At 33.9% G+C, this 24,271-nt stretch overlaps 1 protein-coding gene across 12 annotated transcripts in view; it reads right to left on the minus strand.

The window, feature by feature from the left end:
• Window positions 1-303: 303 nt before the first annotated feature.
• The window catches only part of LOC140056023 (neural cell adhesion molecule 1-like), a 55,517-nt gene continuing 31,549 nt past the window's right edge, over window positions 304-24,271 (minus strand). Inside the window, exons 9-21 of one of the 12 annotated variants that reach the window (XR_011846713.1) lie at window positions 22,836-22,944; window positions 22,047-22,217; window positions 21,493-21,636; window positions 19,264-19,400; window positions 18,872-19,073; window positions 17,574-17,675; window positions 15,234-15,429; window positions 13,009-13,113; window positions 8,556-8,657; window positions 7,444-7,755; window positions 5,485-5,522; window positions 2,802-3,645; window positions 304-2,748 (exon numbers count right to left, since the gene is read on the minus strand). Coding sequence is in view for 11 of the 12 variants with exons in the window: in XM_072101232.1 (XP_071957333.1) it covers window positions 5,498-5,522; window positions 7,444-7,755; window positions 8,556-8,657; window positions 13,009-13,113; window positions 15,234-15,429; window positions 17,574-17,675; window positions 18,872-19,073; window positions 19,264-19,400; window positions 21,493-21,636; window positions 22,047-22,217; window positions 22,836-22,944 (1,605 nt within the window). In the remaining variant the exon portion in view is untranslated. Of the gene's footprint in view, window positions 3,646-5,484; window positions 5,523-7,443; window positions 7,756-8,555; window positions 8,658-9,163; window positions 9,209-13,008; window positions 13,114-15,233; window positions 15,430-17,573; window positions 17,676-17,971; window positions 18,002-18,871; window positions 19,074-19,263; window positions 19,401-21,492; window positions 21,637-22,046; window positions 22,218-22,835; window positions 22,945-24,271 lie in introns of all 12 variants that reach the window. The other 11 variants (XM_072101232.1, XM_072101233.1, XM_072101237.1 and 8 more) reach the window with 11 other exon arrangements.

The raw sequence follows: 24,271 nt of genomic DNA on the forward strand, positions 1-24,271 counted from the left end.
ACTTGTAAATTGTTCTGCTTCAACCATATAATACTACTTTCAACATCTGGTCACCTAGCACCTCAAATTATTTCTGGAAGATGCACCAAGTTCTTTGCACACGACGAACAACTTTCCTTATTGGACCAATAAAGAGTCTGTATTTTACAGTTTACACGGGACCAATAGAGATTCTGCATTTGTACACTGGACCAATAGAGATTCTGCATTTGTACACTGGACCTCCAGTCATGTTTCAATACTACACATTTGCAATGATTTTATTCACTTAATTTTACAAAACAAAAAAGACAAACGGCAATATTTTCACTAAAATCACAAACTACTTTATTACACACTAGTATAGACAATTTGTCAAGGAATAAAAACTGCCTCTTTACGAAGATTGCATTAGTACAAGCAAAACTTAAACCCCTTATCTAAATGGTATTCAAATATATGTGATATATATAAACATTGGGCTAATGAAGTTGATGTTTTTAACTTGTTTTTAAAAGAAGTTGTCCTACTACCAGAGGTATAACTGGGGCTAAAGGTATTTTACATAAGGGAACAACACAAATGATGAAATGAGTAGCCCTGCAATACAGGACTTGCATTATAGGTACGGCCGGCCTTGACAGCATATATGAAAATACATAACACTCTTCATCTCGTTTAACCACCATCATTCAGCTATGAAGCTTTATGTACAAGTTAGGGGCGATTGCACTACGCAACAGAGATCAATATATGCGCATGCCCACAACCTAAATTGCTTTACTGCACATGTGCGCATGCCCACAACCTAAATTGCTTTACTGCACATGTGCGCGGTGTTCCAGTCCACTTGGCTGCCTTCCGATTGAAACAAGACAATGTTGTACTTAATCACTGCATGTTATTACAGTAGAACTTCTCATTTGGAAGGGACACTCCTATTAAGGGCACACTTTTCCATGAAATAAAGAATGCCCAATATGTTTTAACACCAAGGCCTGCCCAATTAATAACTGGACACCCAAAGGTTTCCCTTGAATAGTGGTTATACTGTAAGCACATGTGCAGTAACATTTTTCATAATGTTCATTTCGTAGTCAATGCGCTGCGTAGTGCAACGTCCCTATCCAAGGATAACGTTTCCCATAATCTGGCCAAGCTGTATTTTTTTTATATCATTGCATGTTTTTTTTTCTCATCAATGTCAAATATATAAAATCCACTTCAAAAATCTCCAGTAAAAACGGTGGCACATGAATGGTGCTGAGGTCTGTACACACTATAGATAATTGTCCAATTTATTCCTAAGTTGATCAAACTAAATTTTCCCAATTTACACAGAACTGCAAAAATGAACGCGCAACACGATAAGAAAAATTGCCTCGATGACTTAATAGATATTTTGGTCAGCATTTTGAGATGAAACGACTACTGATATAACAAATGAAAATATACAAAAGAAACAATCATAAATTGTTATATCAATGCTTGGCTGTGAACAAAGTAAAGCCAACAAAATAAAATAAAGACTTATCAAACAATTATAACAATGTTATGGATTTACACAACCATTACATCATACCTATCAAGGGAATTCCCCATCACTGAGTATGATTAATGACATCATTATAGAAAATCTACTCACATGCAAAATGACCATGTAACATAATGGCCATAATACAATCAATGACCACATAAGAATAACTACAATGACCAAATAAGGTTATTGACCAAATAAGGTAATTACCCTATATGGTCAATGACCATATAAGGCAATGACCATATAAGAGTAATAACCATATAAGGCAATGACCATATAAGAGTAATAACCATATAAGGATATTATTACACCATTATATAAAAGTTGCAATGAACAAGCTATTAAGATCCAACACTGTAAAAGGGTAAAAATACTCAAAAAATTAGCTTCTAAATTTATCTAAACCTTGTCTTAAATTCAGTATGAAGCATAAGAGGGAAAAATAATCACATAAATGCATCGACAGCTTTGGTATTTAGTAATTTAAATATCTAATTAATAACTAAGCTTTAATTTCCTTTTTTTTCAATATTACTATATTTTTTTCTGGTTTGAAATAAGAATATATTTACCTTAAAACCAAACTATCCTACATACTTTTACATGGATAATAGGAGTTATATAATGTAGTGATTAAGATATCTTGATATCTGTATTCAAAGTGAAATCCCTCGTCTGCCGAGTTCCTCGAAGGCTCCCTCGTCTGCCGAGTTCCTCGAAGGCTCCCGATATCTAATAGTTTATTGGTACAATACAGAATGTAGATTTTAACTAATCACACAAATTTCAACCAATTTTGAATTGATATATTCGACACAAATTACTTTATTGTGAAAATATCTAAAAAGCCTGCTGGCTCAGAATATGTACATGTTAATACATTTGATGTAATAAACTAAATTTCAATATCTCAAATGCTTGGGTACACCACCTGGATACGGACACCTGGGTACTACCTTGGATTAGAGGTAAAATATCCAATTCAACAACTTCGCAGCACGCTTCCGTAACATTTTTCTATTATCCTGCCGAATTATCTCAACATAGAGGTACGTACCTCAAATTATCTAAACATATCACGGTATACCCCAATGAATCTCAACATATCACGGTATACCCCAATGAATCTCAACATATGGGTATACCCCAATGAATCTCAACATATGGGTATACCCCAATGAATCTCAACATAGAGGTATGCCTCAATGAATCTCAACATAGAGGTATACCTCAATTTGTCAACATAGAGGTATACCTCAATGAATCTCAACATAGAGTATACCTCGATGAGTCTCAACATAGAGGTATACCTCAATGAATCTCAACATAGAGTATACCTCGATGAATCTCAACATAGAGGTATACCTCAATTTATGTCAGCATAGAGGGATACCTTGATCTATCTTTAATCCACGGCCATGTATCTTATAGTATTATATAACATCTATGAATCAACACATCTTTTTATTTCTTGCACATCACATTAATTATGTTTATACAAAAAGAACAAAAAAAACATTATACACCTCAAATTAATCTAGATGTCATACATAATCCGCAGCAAAACATTGTACACTAATATTCAACGTTAAATTAAAAAAAGCTTTTGAAATAATTAACAACAAACTCGTGAACTTTGAACTCCTAAAAACTTGGCACTCTTATCTTAATATACAATTTCACTAATCACTTTTTATAGAGATATTTTTTTCCTCTAATTTTACAATACTTTTCTGTCGCGTAATAATTAATTTACACTCCCTAAAAAAACAAACTATACAGTTTATGACATATAGATCGTTTCATAAACATGATACGGTTGGCGAGAATAATATACGGGGAGAAATCACAGGATGACGCGTGATTGGTTGAATTATAAGTGTTACTATGGAAATTGTCCAACCAAGATGATACTGTATATAGAAAAAGACTACTAATTTATATCTTCATTGGATGTGACGAAAATATGCAATTATCTCAGTTTAAAATTGAAAATTGATTGACACAGATTAATAATCTTGAAAATGATTCTCTAATCAGAAATACTGGTTGTAGACGACACATCGCCCTTTTCGTTATGCTATCAATGAAAGTCGTGAAATTCCTTTTCTTCCTGAGCAAGCTCACTGTAAAGATACAAAATATAAACATTTATATTACTCAAAACAATTGAAGTCTAACTTTAATAATCTTGTGATAACTTTTATAATCTCGTGCTAACTTTAATAATCTCGTGCTAACTTTAATAAGCTTGTGCTAACTTTAATAAGCTCATGGATCATGTCAAAGTTATGCTACTCCAGTTACTTCAGTAGCTACGATTTCTTACTGCAATAATGCATGATAATTTGACTCAATAAACAGTGTGTATGATTAACAAAAAAAAGGCTTGATAATAATGCATGAACAGGTTAAAGGTCATGGTCCCTTTCTTGTTCTAACAAAATCAATAATTTAAAAATTAAAAAAAAATAAATTAATAAAGGGAAACTAGAAAAGGAGGTAGAATTAAAACCTCGACCTTTGGAAGTTGTAAGCTCTCAACATTTGCGAATATGGAACAAGTATTGTAACAGAAGAAAGATGAGTGACATGCTATGTTTAAATTGTTAAATTGTAGACAGGTGTAGATTTTAAAAAGTTGATTGAAACATGAAACAAACTACTTTGAGGAAAAAGTGTGATTTGCCCAAATATGGTAGTAATATGACATCATGTCCAAGGTCTGTCTACACTTTATGTGACAAAAAAATGTTACGTGCCCATATATGGACATGATGATGTCATCTCTACCATATTTGGACACATCACACTTTTTTGTCAAACTAGTGTTAAAAGAGCTTAAGAGAAATAATTACAAAGTTCTCTAATTTAATTTAATTGGTGTGCATTTTGCAAAACAAAATACCCCAAACAATCTGGGGGAGGAGGTGGAGAATGGAAAGAGCTATGTTACAAAAAGAAATATGAATATCACATGTAAACAAATTAATAGTAAACAATAAAATCAAAAACCCTGACAATCAAAGTACCCCAACCTCTTTACTTTTATTTGTTTAAAATCTACATTGAGTATAAATGAGCTAGGTTTGCTCAAACAAAAACCTGAGCGTCTAACTACAAATTTGTGAATCTTAAAACAAAAACTAAACTTTGAACGAATAAGACCAAGGTGCGTGAGACAAAAACAAAAAGTATTAACCATTGTGATAAACAAAATCATTGATAATATTAACCGTATAATCGGGATAAACAATGGGAGACGAAAACCAAAACTATATAAAATCATGATCACAATCAATTTCTATATGTACAGAAGACAAAACATCACAAACAAATATCCATCGTAACAAAACATTAAATCAACTTTCTACTAACAGTTTGTATTCAAACCAAACAAAAGGTGTTCCTCTCTATACATACATGATTATTTATAATAGAACTCAGAATTTAATAGGTACAACAAATATATGTGCAAAAACAATACAAAAACTGCTTCGACTATTTTCCTATCAGTACTTTACCCATGCCCCTAAAAAAATGAAAAACCTAAAGTATGTTAACACCACCAAGCATAGCACATGCTCTCCGAATATAAAATATTCTGATATAGCCTTTACTAAATAAAATAGAAAAGTGAAAATATAGTGAATAGAGAAAAGGATAAACAGATAGGATGGAGTAGACAGCACAACACATACAACAAGTGGAAGCAATACATGATTTCAGATTTTTTGTACAATAATGAAAATAACCCCTTTTCAACATTTTTCAAATATAATTATATTTTGAACGGGTATATGGAAATATTACTCAACTATTTATGTAGGAAAAAAATTATTTTGTCGAAAATAATTTTTTACCCAAACAAACAGCGTACAATTAAACAGTTATACAGGATTGTAACAATACCAATGACTCGCAGCGGGTCATGTTAAGAACGAAATTTTAAAAAATCAACTCACAGTGAGAAATTATTTACTCCGCTGGTTCTTGATTACTTCTGTTTACAAAAAAAAAGATAAGTATAAAAAGATAAATTAGTATCTTCTTCTGAACGTACAGCTACTATTCGGTAAAGCTCTGAGAAACAGCCAAGCAACATGCAATCTCAACATATTCATAAACGGCTAGAAATTCACCCTAACAAATTTTCTAGTAGGCATTTCATAGTTGCTAGTTTAACATTTTAAAACTAACTAATGTTTGTTAGTTGTAATTTGTTTTAGTTACTTTTACTGTAGTAAAGGTACTATATACTTGATGTGCCGGATTAATTAATTTACCAAAAATTCACTTGCTTTACTAATTTTTAACAACTAGGTAATGTTTGTTAAAAAAAGTAAATTTCTAGCCCTGAATAATGTTGAGAATATATCAAATACATTAATTTAGAAAGTAATACTTTATATTGCAATACCATAATACATAAATGTATTATCATAATATAGAATTTAAATGTGTACGTGTATAACTTTTGTTTTATTATGGTAGTACATGCACGGTGCATTTTAGAATTCAAAGGTTAGGTTCACATCATATTAGTATTAGTGTACAGATTTGAAAATATGTTTTTATTATGGTAATACATGCACGGTGCATCTTAAAATTAAAAGATTAGGTTCAAATCATATTGTTAGTAAGTGTATGCAGGTTAGTGTGCAAATGGTTACAAAACTACAGAATGTTTTTATAAATATATCAAATAATAATGTATAGGTATTTTGAGCTATGCTACTGTACTAATAAAAGTATATACAATTTAAACAGATAGGAAAGTGTAGTTTGTAAAATTTGACAACATATTTGTATTCAAATAAAATTTTGCATGCAAAAAAACATTGTTTTTAATTTATTCAAAAATTTCTCGTTTAGATTTGCTAGAGTTTGAATAAATTAAAATGTTAGTTGCAATTTATACCCAGAATGCAACATGATCTGTTTAAGCCCCTCCCATTCTCAATCTACCTCATAAATTTGACAAATTAGCTTGTGTACCAGAATAGGTATGCAAGTTTGAAATTTGTACTTTGTACAACAAAATCAAATTGCATTCTGGGTAGTTTAAAAATAAAACAATGAAGACATATAAACAATAAATTCTGTCCAAGATGAAATAAAATGTGAATGCCAATGATTGGAGATGATAATGAAATGGCTGAGATAACTTCCCACGGTAAAATGTTTTGTGAAATGTGGTTTCTTGATGGTAAATAATAAGGCTTAAAAAACAAGTTTGTTTGCTTTCAAATTGATCAGCGAAAAAAAAAACACAAACATGCCCGCCATTCAAAATTAAAATGTGCCCGAGCCGTCCGCTAAGGTCACAGTTCATTTACAGCAAACAAACCTTCTTTTTGTAGCCCTAATTTTTCCTCCGAGTGCTTTCCAAATTCTAGATATTTGCAGTTTTTCATATCAGCAAACTCTGTCATTTAAATTTTGTTTATTTTTAATAAATAATTAATTATTGATATTCTGTACTCTGAATACTGCCTCTCTTCCCTGTGATAGAAATATTCCAAAAGGCCGAATGATGCACATTGAAAAGAGAGAATTTTAGAATGGCCAGAAAGTTTTGGGAGCATGATTCACTATAAGATTAGATAAGATCAAAAACATTGCATTTAAATAGAATTCAGTTAGTATATAGCACCACAGGTGACATCATGGTATAGCGTGCCATACCTTTCTTGCTATGTAACTCAGATTGCGCATGGTATAGCGTGCCATACCTTTCTTGCTATGTAACTCAGATTGCGGATGATGCCTTCACAAGCCGTAACAAGCAAAGGAATGCGATACGCTACCATGAGGTCAAAGTGTAGTACTCAATACCAGAAGGAATGTTGTGAATTAGGATTGGTTTTGTGAAATTGGTTGGACAGTATTGATTGATCATATGCCGTTAGTTCATCACACACCCTTTAGCTTCATCCGTCGTGTTCTGCTCTGGGGTAGAATCGGGTTGGGGTTCAGCAGGGGTCTCAGCGGGTTCAGGGTCGGTTGCAGCCGGTGGCTCAACCGGTGCAGGAGGTTCGACCGGTGCAGAAGGTTCAACTGGTGCAAGAGGCTCAACTGGTGCAGGAGTTTCAACTGGTGCTTCCTCTGCAGGTTGCTCTGCCTTCAGGTCTTCACCAGCTCCTGGTGGTGAGGGTTCGGTGCCGTTGATTTCAAGGGTATCCTGATCACTTAGCATGGGTGTTTTTTCATCACAAGGGGGCGCCATATCTGATCTGTGAGGGTTTGGTGTAGAGAGGCAAAGTGAGTGGACTGCATTGAAAAGTGTGCCAAAACAACAACTCAGATTGGGGTGAATATGTCATGAAAATTAAACTGACTACACAATGCATGAATAAACATGTTAAGAGACTGAAATGATATGTATGGCATAGAGATTATATTGTGATAATATCACAGTTTTATATTGATATCACTAACATATCTATTGTTATTATACTTGTACAGACCTTCCAACTAAAGCTTGCACATTTGTTTGACAATTTTTATTCCTATTTTTTATTTTACTATAAATTGTTCATCAATAATTAGAAAAATATCAAATTTGTTTTCAAATTTGAAATTTAAAAAAAAATAATTGAGAAAAAAATATTTTGTCTTTTAGGTTAGGAGGTCTGTCTATAACCAGGTTTAATGCATTGACCAGTTCACTAGGTTTATTGACTAGGTATATAACTGGTTATCAATGGTAATTAACTGTGTAGTTAACTAAAATGCAATGTTATTACAGCAACCAGTTGTAGAACCTGATTATAAATTGGTTAAACCAGATATAAATTGGTGTTATTTAACTGGAAATTTAAAAAATTCTGAGATAACCAATAATAATATTGTTGAATATTGTAAATTAAGTTTTAACTGAGTGTGTCTCAAATTAGAGAATTTTCAGATGATCAAAAAGTAGTTTACAGGCAAAAATAAAAGATGCAGTTTCAAGAAAAGGGGTAGCCATTAATTTTCAACCAATTATGCATTAGTCAACCAACTTATGTTAATGAGTAGTAGTCTTACACACCCAATTAGTTTGTCCTTTTCTACCGGTGGATCACTGGGGGCGCTACCATCGCCGTCTTCTCGAATCTCTGAGTAGGCGACCTTGCCTTTACCGGCTTCACCCCTGTTTGTGAGGAAAAGTGTGTCAACATTCTTGTGCAACCTTATACCATGTATCAGATTGTATTAGTTGTTATTTTATACCAGGCAAAATCATCAAAGTTACTGTTTTAAGCTCTGTCTACACAAATTTTATGTGACAAAAAATGTGATGTGCCCATATATGGACATGATGATGTCATGATGCATATCATTACCATAACTAAGCACATCACACTTTTTTGTCAAACTAGTTCGATAGTGTAGACAGAGCTTAACACTACTACTTTTAGTGCTGGATGAAAGGCTGGAAACCCCCACAGGGCTGGGAAAACCCCACAGCCTCCATCCATCCATTATGACGATTACATCTGGAACAAAATAAAACCTTTACAATGTTAGTGCATTGTGGGAATATATCGTCATGCACCAATAGTCACTTCAGACATGCTGCGCTTGTTATCAGTGAAATATATGTAATTTGCATAATCAACCTTTGACCTTGGTGATAAAAATATTGCAATGATTCACCTTTATCTGTCTTCTACAAATGTATATTTAACTGCGTTTAAATTACTGTGAAGGATGAATACAAAGTATACAATAACATAAAACAGTACTGGGACACACAGATTATAAACAGGCATTTAGTATTAATGTTATTGTTAAGGAGTTAGTAGTTGATTCTAGTAACAGTTCCTATGTTGAAATATTCTATTTAGTGTTGTTAACTTGCAGTATAAAATATTTGCAATACCCTGGATAAAAACATTTGCAATACCCTGGATAAAAACATTTGCAATACCCTGGATAAAAACATTTGCAATACCCTGGATAAAAACATTTGCAATACCCTGGATAAAAACATTTGCAATACCCTGGATAAAGTTTTGTTGCTTTAAATTAGCTGATGATGGCTAAAACACATAAACTAAGCAATTGTCATTTAGGGACCATGTCAAAATTATTCTACTGCAGTTACTTTCTACTGCAGTTACTGCAGTAACTACATGTATTTACTGCAATAATTTAGTTTGTTTCAAAGTAGAAGTTTATGAATTAAAGTCAGTCACTGCAATAAAAAATGTGTTTTAATATTATTACCCCCAAAAAAACTGGTTAACACGTTCACTGCCACGGCGTATTTATACGTCAAAAATTGCGTGTCGCTACTTGCCAAGACGTAATACTACGTCAAAATCGTAGCACTTTTGTATTGTATGTAGAATCGCTGGCAGTGGTGATTGGAACAGGAATTATCGCATGGCAGTTTATGAATGATGTACGTAAACGATAATCTAAAAATAAATGTCATATGTTTGTTTGTGTTTATTCCCTCATGCATTGAATATGGTTGATACGATGGCGCCCTCACACTCAATATAATCATCTCAAACATGTCATAAATTGCGCTAATAGTAAATAAAAATAATAAAGGATGAAATGATTCAGTGTGGTTTACTGTTTTTATCTCTCGATGATAGGTTTGACCGATTTTAGCGCGGAAAATCCCCGACGTATATTTACGTTCCTGGCAAAGTCAATAAAATTGTTGGACCATTGCCAGTGACGTATTTATACGTCTCAACGGTTTTTCCCGCCATCGTATTTTGAATGACATCATGATAGTCTGTGACCAGATGTTACACTTTCAAACTGTAATTTAATATGTAAACGGGACTTGGCACTGGGACAGAAATTACGGAAAATGCCTTGGCAGTCAATGTGTTAAAGAGTAAAGAAAATGCAGTTACTGCAGTAACTGCATTATAATCATTTTGACGCGGTCCTTTTAGAATTTAAGGATGATTAAAATCTTAACCTACAAGAGATAAGTAAAGTATGAAGACATATTGATTCTCAGTACTAAAGGTAACTGAAATAAATGATTCCTAAACCCTAATGCCCTGTTTACACTATCAAATTGTATGCGACAACAAAATGTTGATGTGCCCAAATATGGACATGATGATGTCATTATCAGTACTATATTTGGGCACATCAAACTATTTTGTCAAACTAGTTTGATAGCGTAGACAGAGCTTAAGTCATTGCTTCTAAGAGGCAGAAACCAAACTCATTCTTAAAATTGAATCGACTGCAGTAACTGCTGTAACAAGAAGTAAACAGTTAGTTAACACCCAATGTATGGATTCCAATTAGTAAATGTATGTACCCTAAAATGTTGTAAGTAATCCAAAGGTTTAAGTATGTATATTGATGTATTGTCTCCCAAAACAATGAATGAAATCAATAAAATCAAACTTTAAAATAGACATTTTGTAGTTTTAATTTATCATGTTATTTACTTTTCAAAAAAAAAAAAAAAAAACCGATTTTGTTCATAAAAAGACTGACAAAATATTTCCCCCTTTAATTTATGGTTTTATCAGGTAAATAATTCTTTTTTTCAATCCAATTTTGTATCTAAGTAATTTTTTTTTACATAATTTTTTTGGAAGACAATATATCTTTAATGTTTTATATACATCATTATGGTCATACAGAAAAAGCATTATATTAACCTTATCATATTGTATTTTCATAGAACAAACAAAAACGATATTAAATGTAGCAGTACATTTAGGCATCTGAACAAAAAGCTAGATGAAAATTCCCTATCTATGCATTTCATTTAGTATTACTGCAGTAACTATGCAATACTTTACATTACTGCAGTAATTATGCAATACATTGCATCACTGTACGAACATGATAGTTAATAACAGATAGGTACATGACTCAACATACCAACAGAGAGTAAATAAAGAAAAGAAAACAGAAGAAAGGAGAGAAAAATAGTAAATGATAAAAAATCTACTGAAAGAAGAACATGTCCGTATGCAAACTTTTTTTCAAATACAACACTAAAAATTCCTGAATAATCTAGCTACATACATTCAACATATAATTAATAAACTAGATCAAATATATGTTATTAGACTAAAACCAAAGAATATATATCACAAGAATGAGTAATCCGCGATTTTCCCTGTAACAGTAATATTGTCCATGTGGTAGGGCGCCGCCATAAGTGTGGATGTATCTGGGATGTATACAACTTTTTGTGACGGTTTCACTAATCAAAGGCTGGACCACCGGTAGTATTTTCATGATAAAAAATGTTATCAACTACATGCCAACATCATGTTAAATACTATTTGGATATTTAATTGTTCGTTTTATGCTATTTATTTAGTAAAAACTGCCGTATAAACAGTTTGCTTTATCAACCGGGCGCTACAATAGCGTGACCGGGCGTGTTGGTGTTTACGCGTTTTCATGTAGGATAGTTTAATAATATTCCTATATTTAACTTGTTTCTGGTAAAACAAATAAATGTTAATGACATTTAACATTTTATCCTATTAATAACATGTATTTTATACTAATTTATATCATAAAAACAATACTTAATTTACCGGGCGTAGAGTAGTACGCGGCAATGGTAAAGAATAGGCCAGTGCTGAGTAACGATTTGTTGATTTTGGTGTTGCTGTGTTAGGCCTTTTTTGTGAACTAATTTAGCATGTTAGTAAATAATTGTCTGTAAAAGTGAATGTACACTAGTTTGTTAATAAATATGTATTATAAAATAGTTTACAATTGCAAAATATATTATCATAATTCTATTTAATGTGACATGTATAATATCTATTAAATCAAGTCTTATTTAGTATGTATACATCCGCCCTTATGAGGGCGGGCATCACTCTCTGGAGCTCTCTGTTACAAATTTCTCATGCAAAAATCGCGGAATACTCATTCTTGTGATATATATTCTTTGCTAAAACTAACAATCAAAATACTAGACAGATGTCTTATCTATAATATCAGTAGACTTCATAAGGTGTGGCTATACCATGCGTAGTATAACATAAAAGAGCTATTTAAAAATATCAAGCATTGGGCTTTCTAAAGCACGGTATCCTCTAGTGTGTGCATTGTGGGAAATGCGTCACTAACACATTTTTCATCCCTCTTTATTTAACCAAAAGGGACTATAGTTAGTATCTAGATTGTAACTTTATGCTCTATTATGATATTTAGCAAATTGCACCTTTAACTGGACACTAAAGATCACGGAAAATAGCAGGAAAGCATTGCAGGTTTTATCGGGAGATAGCATTTTCTATCAAAAATGCCATGCAAACCAAACCATGAAAAAGTCAGCGAACTACCATACGGTTAGTATAAATCATCCATGCTAGTATATTTTTGATTGGATTTTACATGCTATATTTTGCCAAAATTGATTCTTTCATAAACATGCAGGTAACCTAGAATTAGTATTACTAATTAATATAGCTTTCTCTTAACTGCAAGCATCAAACTAATTGTATAACTAGCAGGGTTTGGTTGCTCAAAAGACACACCCATTGACTGTGACATCACAACTATTAGCCTGTTGATTGGTGGATTTTCCAGGACTATTAGTCTCATCTACGAGAGTCTTTTTACCAGTACCATTTTCTTTTTCCCTGCAGAAGTATCATTATATAAATGCAAACTTTCGAAAAAAAAAACTAAATTAACCAAAAAGCATGAGCATTCAGTGGAACTACAGTAAACTTAAAAAAATCTATGTAAGCCACAATTTAATGTCTTGCACAAGAACATTCAAAATAACTACCATAGTTATTAGAGTAAACAATTAATTGCCAATAACAAGTGTACATTAAAAAGCAGGTAGTGTAAAATAAATATACAGTAATAATAATGTTCAATTTAAATAGCGCAAAATACAGGGCGTCTCCAAGCTCTGAACAAAAAATGTAAAAAGCACTAATTAAATAATACTTAATACACATAATATCTCTAAAAAAACAACATGAATGACACGATACTCTACTACTAACATCAGTATGAAACTGGAAATCTACTTGGATTTAATTTATTAAGAGAGTCAGTTATATAAATAATAATAATTAAAATTCCTTAATTAAAACCAGGCAACCACATAGAGGTTAATATAATAGTCAGTCATCTCGTCACCTATCATTACATTATAATAATACATTATAAACTAAATACACTAATAAGAAGAATGAATATATGGTTAAAAATGGTTTAAGACATTCATTAAAACGCTAGATCTCTCTTAAGTAAGTACTAAGCAACAACATAGGTGAATCATAACATTGGATAATCTTACAATCTAATGAAAGGGATGCAAACAACTTTGTGATTAGTTCTAGTAGGTCATTACAAGGAAACAAATGGATTGCAAAATGTGTTGCATAATGTACTACTAACTATAGACAATTTCAATGAACATATGAATGAGCCCTACATAGGGGCATGCTGAAAGGGCTACTAATGGCCTACATATTGTAGGGGCAACCTAAATGACCCATGAATGCCCTACATAGGGGCACGCTAAAAGGGCTACTAATGGCCTACACACTGTAGGGGCAACCTAAAAGACCCATGAATGCCCTACATAGGGGCATGCTAAAAGGGCTACTAATGGCCTACATACTGTAGGCGCAACCTAAAAGACCCATGAATGCCCTACATAGGGGAACGCTAAAAGGGCTACTAATGGCCTACATACTGTAGGGGCAACCTAAATGACCCATGAATGCCCTACATAGGGGCACGCTAAAAGGGCTACTAATGGCCTACATACTGTAGGGGCAACCTAAAAGACCCATGAATGCCCTACTTAGGGGCACCCTGAAAGACCCATGCCCTTTAGATGTATCTGTTAAAGGCAGAAAAAAAATGTCAAATTTAGACTGTAGACTATAATGCAAGTCTTTTGATTAGTTAATTCTGATGTGAAACACTTTGTCACCTAAGTTATAATATATATAAATCATTATTATTATATAAAAACAATGCTGTTTACACGCCACTGCTGGACGTCAAGAAAACTCAAATAGCACAGTGAATCCTGTAAAAGCAATGTAGACGTGGCAGACAGAATTGGTTACCAACTACCAAGATATGTCAACAGTCATACTATGCAAAAGGAACCATGCTGCTGATCACTGCTAAAGTTAAATACTACAACCACCATAGTGGCCAAGGATCCTATGTAATGGTCCTATGTAATGTGGGACCAGACATAGTGACAGAGGATCCTATGTAATGTGGGACCAGACATAGTGACAGAGGATCCTATGTAATGTGGGACCAGACATAGTGACAGAGGATCCTATGTAATGTGGGACCAGACATAGTGGCAGAGGATCCTATGTAATGTGGGACCAGACATAGTGGCAGAGGATCCTATGTAATGTGGGACCAGACATAGTGACAGAGGATCCTATGTAATGTGGGACCAGACATAGTGACAGAGGATCCTATGTAATGTGGGACCAGACATAGTGGCTGAGGATCCTATGTAATGTAGGACCAGACATAGTGGCCGAGGATCTTATGTAATGTGGGACCAGACATAGTGGCTGAGGATCCTATGTAATGTAGGACCATAGTGGCCAAGAATCCTATGTAATGTAGGACCAGACATAGTGGCTGAGGATCCTATGTAATGTAGGACCATAGTGGCCAAGGATCCTATGTAATGTGGGACCAGACATAGTGGCTGAGGATCCTATGTAATGTGCATTCAATACAAGTTCTGTCTACTTACTCGCCAAGTTCCACTTCAGTTGCTTTCGTTCCTGGTGCCTGTCGTCCACAGCAATGCACGCATAGACACATGGTCATTCCGCAGTCGTTTACAATACAACACGAGATGTCGACAACAATTAATACGATTAAGAACGCCGCAATTACGATGCCAATGATGGTTCCCTTTTCTAAACCTACAGATTCTGCCGGTTTAACTGCAAATTGAAAAACAGTTCTCAATAAATTACTAATGCTCAAAGTTCAAAATTAAAACACTACTTAAGAACCAGTAAACTTTGTATGCTGTCTCCCAACATCTTTTTATACATTATATCGTATGTATTGAAGAAAAAATAATTCTGTTTACTTGTTCTTACATACAAACAAAATTATACAGCTGTTCGCAATTTTGGACAGAGTGTGATATAATTATTTATAACAATTTAATTAATATTGATAGGGAGCTAAAAAGGAGATTAGGAAAGGAAGATGTAAATCAACATTTTCAAAAAGCACTTCTACACATGCTTGTATATATTGTGCACATAAATCAAAAGATTATATGATAAGCCAACAGTTTAATTTGTGAATTTATTAGTGGGGGGAAAAAACTCAAAAAGCATTCTAGAGCAAAACTCCCGAGGTTACACACGCCAAACAAAAACATGAGTGTTGACGCTTCGGGTATGTGTAAACTCTGGAATACAGCTAGGTGATGTGAAAAGGGTATTTTGACACGCTTGGGTTAGGTCCGGTTTTTATGAAGTCTGGAATTATAATAATATTAATAATAATAATAATAATAATAATAATAATAATTTAGGTATTTGTATAGCGCAAGAATCAACTAAACCGAAGTAAAAATCAAAGGCGCTAATATATTGGATGTTAAAAAGATGCGTTTTAAGTTCTTTTTTAAAAATAGCAATAGAAGTTGATTTAGTATTAATTATTAGTATTATTCGCCATTGTGGGACCATAAGAACTTCCAATTAAAGTTACCTCTGTGCTAAATACAAGTACGATAATCTAATATTGTACAACAATACTATGTAATAATGTATACACTACACATATAGATAACAACATACAGTAATACCGTAAAACCTCGAAAAGAAGCCCATGGGCTTCTTCTTTTTTTAGTGCTCTTGGATGGGCTTCTTTTCGAGATGGGCTTCTTTTCAAGATGGGCTTCTTTTTCGAGAGTACTTTTGGAAACTGTAGAGGGGGCTTTTTTTCGAAATGAATGCTATAAATTATGTGAATTTCTACTACAATAATGTGAGATATTTTTTCAACCATGAAATTATGTTTAATATACCAATTAAAAAACAAAAAAACAGTCCTATGATTCACCATCAAATACAATAATTTCCATACTATTACTATCTTGGGGGGCTTCATTTCGAGATGGGCTTCTTTTGTAGAGGGGGGGGGGGGGGCTTCTTTTTGAGGTTTTACAGTATAATGCTATGTACTAAGACCAGAATTAGAAAGAAACCAATCACAAAGAAAACATCTAATTATTAATACATCGTGAGGTGGTGTGTTGTGCAACACATTACTTACATAAAATGTGATTATTGGTATATTATCAGCAGGAAAAAATGAAAAAAAAAATAATAACTAAATAAGCATTGGTACAATTGCCAGATTTTGTTTATGGTTCCTCGACGATTGTATAGATTACAAATTCACCTTCATTTGATAACATTTTAAAAGAACAAAATCAGACTCCCCAACCGCTCCAACAATTCTATTCTATTTTTAGATCTAGATTTGGTTGTTGTGTTAGGTGGTACAATCACAGTTTCAAAATTATCTGCCTCCACCAGAATGGATTTTCAGCACATTTTCACTCACTTCTAAAATCTAACCTATTTTAATAATTTAGACTTTTAGCACTGCGAGACATCAATAAACAGCGCTTTAAAAATGTTATTATTATCACTTATGCTATAATTGTTATTATTATAAATTATTAATGGCAAGTGGGACGAGAGTTACATTAGAAGGAAAAAACCAACCAGAAACCAGAATAATATCTATAGTATTAATACATAGGCTGATTGATTATGTGTAACACGTTACTTACATGAAATTGGTATAACCCAGCAGCATAGGCCACGGAAAAAAAAAATGAAATTGAATGAAAAAAACAAAAAAAAGTATGGGTGCAAATTGTACAAAACACATATTTAAAAATCAACTGAAAATGAATGAATGATAATGATATGATTTAATTTATGCAGAATCTTAAAAAAAAAAAAAAATTAGTATGGTTATCAATATCATAACATTAGAATGGAGAATAATTTCATTCTGCATGTTAGGCCCAAATAATCTGAGAAAGAAAAACCTGTGGTATCACCATCATCAGATGCTGGCGTTGTCTGTCTCTGCAACGGTGATGGGGTAGAATTTTGTTTTGTTGTTGATGTTGAGGTGCTGAATTCCCCAGCTGGTTTCAAAACGGTAGGAGAAAAATTTAGTTATTGTAATAATTGTTAAAACATTACAATGGTGTATCCCTTAGGGTGTTTTGTTCACAGGTCACACACACACACACAAGTCACAAATCAGTTTATTTGATCCATAAAGAAAAAAAATACCAAGCTAAAAATACACAAAAGGACCAGGGAGACTTCCATTAAGGCCAAAAGCCACATGCATTGAAGCCACCCAAACATTTGAAATAATATAGGTCACTCATCTTAGAACCTATATTGCAAGGAGGTGAATACATGGTAATATTACCTGATGCACTCGAACCAGTCACGTATGCAACTATACATTATGCCCAGCAGGCATGTAAAAATGAATGAATGTTAATGTGGCTTTCTAAATGAAACATGGCGGGTCTCTGAAATAGTATGGATGGGCTTTTAAAATTAAGGAAAACGTAAGTTTTTAACATTAATGTTTTTGCTTTACATTCTTATATATATTTTCTGACTTGTACCATACATTCAGCATTGAAGTAATTAACCATGTTGTTTTTGTTGTTTATTTACGATGAATTGCGGTTATTCTGATATTAACGTATAGTATATATTATCTACATTACATCGTACACCAGGCAGCATGAATTGTGGTTATTCTGATATTAACGTATAGTATATATTATCTACATTACATCGTACAACAGGCAGCATAAATTGCGGTTATTCTGATATTAACGTATAGTATATATTATCTACATTACATCGTACACCAGGCAGCATGAATTGCGGTTATTCTGATATTAACGTATAGTATATATTATCTACATTACATCGTACCACCAGGCAGCATCCTCATTGAAAAATTTTGATTAGCAATTTTTAGTTGAATTTAAATACATAGATTTGCATTGTGTTTTTTGGTGTAAAAAAATAAAATTTAAAATTTGATGGCACTTGTCATTTAATACGTCAATTAAATTTCATATTTTATATTAATAATTAAAATTGTTATTTTATTAAATTCAAGCACTAAAATGGTGAAAAAATTCTAATATTTAAAATTTTAGTAATGTTATTTAATATTTAATTGGAATCAAATGGCATACATTTTCCTTATTTTCCATCATCATCATGTTTTTAATAATTCTGAAATTTTTCAAGCAATCAGTACTCAATGATAAAACAGATATCGGACACTAAAATAAAAACTTACCCGTTGGTAAATTCTTCTTTCCTGCTGTTTTAAACGCAATAATGTCCCTGTTCCCGTCTCCAAGAGTGCTACTGGCCCATATTTCCACTTTATAATCCGTAGCTTTCTCAAGTTCTGCAATTATGTGTTTCCTGTATTCTTTATCTACCTTCTGAACCGAACTTTTGTCACCGTTTTCGATAACCTCATTTGGTCGATTAGGCTGTAAAGGAATCCCAACACAATCGTTAAATATCATAATTGAACTTAGATAGAACGATAAATCGTCACTTTAAGACATGTTGCCGTGCTGAACAAATAATTTGTTGAATATGCAATTTTAAAAACACTTTAAATTGGAATTTTAAAAATCCAAAATTATTTCATCTTGCGAGGAACAAAGTTATACTTACATCATATTCCCAATATTGGATATAGTAAGCTTCAATCTCAGCACCACCATTGTCAGCTGGTTCTTCCCATTCAAGTGTATACTCGGTTTCCGATTCAGATGTTTGTGGACTGGTAATTTTAGGGGCGTATGGTGGCCCTATTTTTACACAAAAAAAAGGAGGAGAAAATGAGTTGCCATAAACTAGTATTCATGCCATGTCGAGTGGCCGAGCGGTTAAGACGGGGGCGCCGCAAACCATAACTTTACAATCGGCACAAGTTCTAGACAATCTGGTCTTCTCGGACAAAGATTTAAAACTGGAGGTTCAGTGCACACATCTGGCTTGGGTTCACTTTAAAGAACCCAGTAAATCTTTCGGGGTTAACCCGGTGTACGGGTCAATTCAGCCCCTGTCCCTGTAGACAATGGGTGCCGTTTGGTGGCAGCACTCGACACAAAGAGGAGTAGAAAGTTGTGGTATGTGTCATCCACACCCGGTGCGCAATTCAGGCCAGTAGGCTGCAAGTCAGGTTATTGTTGATATATATATATGGTGCTGTTTTAGCCTCTGTCCGCACTATCAAACTTTGTGACAAAAATTTGATGTGCCCATATACGGGTATGATGATGTCATATCACTACCATGTTTGGGCATATCACTACCATGTTTGGGCATATCACTACCATGTTTGGGCATATCACTACCATGTTTGGGCATATCACTCCCATGTTTGGGCATATCAGTACCATGTTTGGACATACAGTACAGAAAGAAAATACTGCAACTTTACCTACGAAGTAGCTTCGTAGATAGAACGTAGGCTACGTTGTTGGCTTCGTAGGTTCCATTGTTTGGCTTCGTAACCTCAATAAACAACTTTCAATGAGCTACGTTCTGAACTTCGTAGGGAGTTCGTAACCTAAATAAACAACCCTACGATGTTCTTAGTGAAGTAAGGTGTGAAATTAATGTGTTAAATTTAATTGGCGGAGGACAAAGTTGTAAATTAATAAAAAATAAATAATATTTTTTAATCGTAATATTTTCCTTCGTGCGTGTTTACCTACTCAACGGCGAATATAAATATAAATTTCCCACGATGTATAACGAGAGAGACACGATCCAACACAGGTGAACCGCAACGAACAGGCCAACTAATTATAATAAACATAATATAGCGAACGTCCCATCCAGAAACGATGCCGAGAAAAAAAGATCGTAAACAATTCATTCTAAATATAGCATCAGGACGTTCAATCGGTCGCTCAAAAAGACTGCCGACAGAAGACCGTAATTAATACAGACCTAGTTTTTTTTTGGTCACATGGCATGAAACGCGATACTCTCTGCTTACCGCAATCTCTCACATGTTTTTTTTTACTCAGTACGAGCTCGACGAGAGGGTGACTACCGTCTGACGACGATAAAACAGTAATTAAGATTGTGTACCTGGATTTTGTGTCACATGACATGAAACATAATACTCTCTCTACTGTGCTCAGCTCACATGTTTTTTCACCTCCAAATTCTGGTCGGGCCTTTTTCTTTATACATGTCGTAATCATTTTAAAAAAGGCCTATTTATGTATGTTAAATCTTAATATGGAATATATATTTATTTTGCATATATTTTGTTGGTTTCCTAGCGTAGGTGTCGTTGTTTTTATAATTCGCTAACCCAACAAGGTAGGAATAAATAATTTATAGTGTAGGCCGCCGAAACAGGCTAGGCCTAGCCTCGACTCTCTCTACGTGAGCTGAGGTCCACCGGCCCGATGTCGTTTCGTCGGCGGATTTCCGTCCAAATTAGGATAACCGATGCGTAGGGCGGCTACAAAAATTGACCTACTATCTTTAGGTAGGATTTAATTAGCAAACAATACATTGTTTGTTTGCATTGTCCATGCTTCTACGAACCACCCTACGATCGAGGCGTAGCCTAGATTTCATAAAAATACATCGTAGGCTACGAACAATACATTGTAGGTAGGAGAGAACAATACATCGTAGGCTACGAACAATACATCGTAGGAGAGAACAATACATCGTAGGCTACAAACAATACATCGTAGGCTACAAACAATACATCGTAGGAGAGAACAATGACCTACGTTCTACCTACGTTCTACCTACGAAAGCCTACGCGTAGATACGAAGCAGTAATTTCTTTCTGTACTGTATCACTACCATATTTAGGCACATTGATAGTGTAGACATGGCATGGATTGAAATATTTATGGTACTTACTACTAGATAGTGTTCTGCCAATTACTTCTTCACTTTGTTCTCCTAAGATGTATTCATTCTTAGCAGCTACTTGGATTTTGTATGGTTTTTCAGAGTCGAGTCCTTCGATTACATACCTTTCAAAATCTTCATCATCTTCATTTTCTGATAAAGTAACGATAAAAGAAAAATAAAACACACAAACGTTGGAGACCATACTATATCAATGTTATTGAATAATAAGGTTTATTGCAAATAGCTTAATTTTGTGAGGAACGTCATTGCACAATGCATGATGGGAGAGTTTGGGAGCAAACGTCACGACGCGTACGTACAAACAACAAATAACGTATGTACGCGTCATGACGTTTTCTCCCAAGCCCTTCCCACCATGTGTCGCACACGCTATTTGTGATAAACTTAATGGGAAATGAAATAACCCTTTAAGCTCGGTACGCACTTATATGAATCAACCGAACTGTCGCTTGTTGCAACTAACTGGAATTAACATGTGTTGTGCCTACGTCATTGCCCAAGTGGGAACCAAACAGCATTTATTTAAGCAATAGACTTACTGTAATCAAACACTTCATATTTAACCACCTCCTCACCCCTGCTTTCAAACTTCCAGGTGATATTGTATGAGATTATGTCAAGTCCACCCGTATATTCAGGCTCTTCTATTCGTAGTGTGATCGAAGTAGGTCTGTTCGTGTCAACTTCAACGTTAGGCGCATCTGGAGCACCTACAATTCAAACAACATTTAAAATATCAATACAATTTTTGTAGTTTGCATCAAGTCATTCACTTCTGACAAAGAAATTAAAAAATATGATTTTGCTTATTAAAACGACAAAATAAACAGTTAAATTTAACCAAAAACGTATTACGACTTCCGGAAAATATTTTTCTGGAGGTTTGTGTTTCGCCATTTCCCTCGTACCTTTCCCCCTAAATTTCAGTACTGTACAATATGTATAATCTGTATTACATGCGATGCCTTTATCATATGCCATAAGACAAAACATAGATTTACACTGTATTAGTATTAGCTTATGTGGATATCACTACCATATTTAAACATATCACTACCATATTTAAACATATCACTACCATATTTAAACATATCACTACCATATTTAAACATATCACTACCATATTTAAACATATCACTACCATATTTAAACATATCACTACCATATTTAAACATATCACTACCATATTTAAACATATCACTACCATATTTAAACATATCACTACCATATTTAAGCATATTACTACCATATTGGGGCACATCACACTTTTTTTGTCAAACTAGTTTGATAGTGTAGACAGAGCTTAACATAAAAACAAATCTTCTTACCTGCAGATCTGAAGTCTATATTGTGCTGTGCAACTTGTTCAACTACATCTATTACATTATATGCATAACATGTGTACACTGAAAAATCTTCTGATTTCCCTGGAGTGAACTGAAAGACAAAAGAGTAAGATTATATTGTTTGAAGGCTTTCGTGGAAAAATTAATATGTTGGTCATCGTCAGAAGTGAGAATGGAGATGTTAATTAATTACGTTAATAGAGAGTTTACGAAACACGACGGAGAGGGACGACGACGGATTACCAGTGCGCGCTGATGCGTGAAAAGCTGGTTGTCGTCCACTTTAAAAAGTTCGTTTACGATACGCGATGGGACGACGACGTCGCGTCACGCTCGGCTTGATATGTTTGTAAACAATCATCATGGCGTTCGTACAAAATGCATTAAATATCGCACTTTACGATGATATAATTGACCCTGAGGAGTATTTACTTTTGTATGATTTTAATAAATGCATAAATGTACAGTACAAAGATTACAATAATTTTAATCTTGCATCGTACAATGACGACGAATGCAACATGTTTTTCAGGTAAGTCACCACCAACCAATCATTAGTAGGGCCTAAGTAAAGCCTAATCTAGTAAAGCCTATATTTTATGAAAGCAAATAGCTGATAGTAGGTCTAAATTCAATTGAATTTACGTCAATAAGTTCATTACTAATAAAAGTAGTGTAATTTGATAATTAAAAACAAAAATTTAATTAAATTAATTATTTATTTGTAGGCCTAACCAAATATACATACTTTGGGCAGCTAATTGAGAAGTCATTGTTTGTGTTTTTTATTCGTGCACTGTGAACTGCAAAACAGCAATTTTGCAGTTGTCTTCTACCAGACGACAACTGGTGAAATTACTTACGCAGGCGCAGTGTTGCCAGTGGGCGTGGCTATCACTGTCAATCACTCGTTGTCTGAGCTCCCGTCGTGTTTTGTAAACTCTCTAATTAATATACGTTGTGTACCACAAACTTTATAATCAACATAATTACTCCTCATTGATAAGTAACAATAGACAGGGGACTGATGGTCTTAACTCCCCGATTAAAGCCGGCGTTATCAGATAGACAGTCTTACTAAAGCCACCCCTGTTAGACCATTGCTATAAAACAGTCTTAGATAAGACCGCATAATGTAACAAATTGAGCGCGTACAGTAACAAATCAAGGGCTTACTTTAAGCGTAGAACACTAAATAAGGTAATGTTGGTCACGCTTGTCCAATTCACAATCATAACAGTACGTACATTTATACGCGAGAAAATCTATTCTAGGCCTATGTAAGAATAAAATCACCGTTATCATTTGATTTAATACTTAAAACTCGTTAAATTGGTTGTCTTTCAATAATACGTATAAGCAAAGAAGACTCCTTCGTGTAGGCTTTAATTTTAAAGACCGTTTGCAGGTTAGACCGC

The sequence above is a fragment of the Antedon mediterranea genome, chromosome 8 (assembly GCF_964355755.1).
Source record: "Antedon mediterranea chromosome 8, ecAntMedi1.1, whole genome shotgun sequence".
In the NCBI taxonomy this organism is placed as follows: Eukaryota; Metazoa; Echinodermata; class Crinoidea; order Comatulida; family Antedonidae; genus Antedon; species Antedon mediterranea.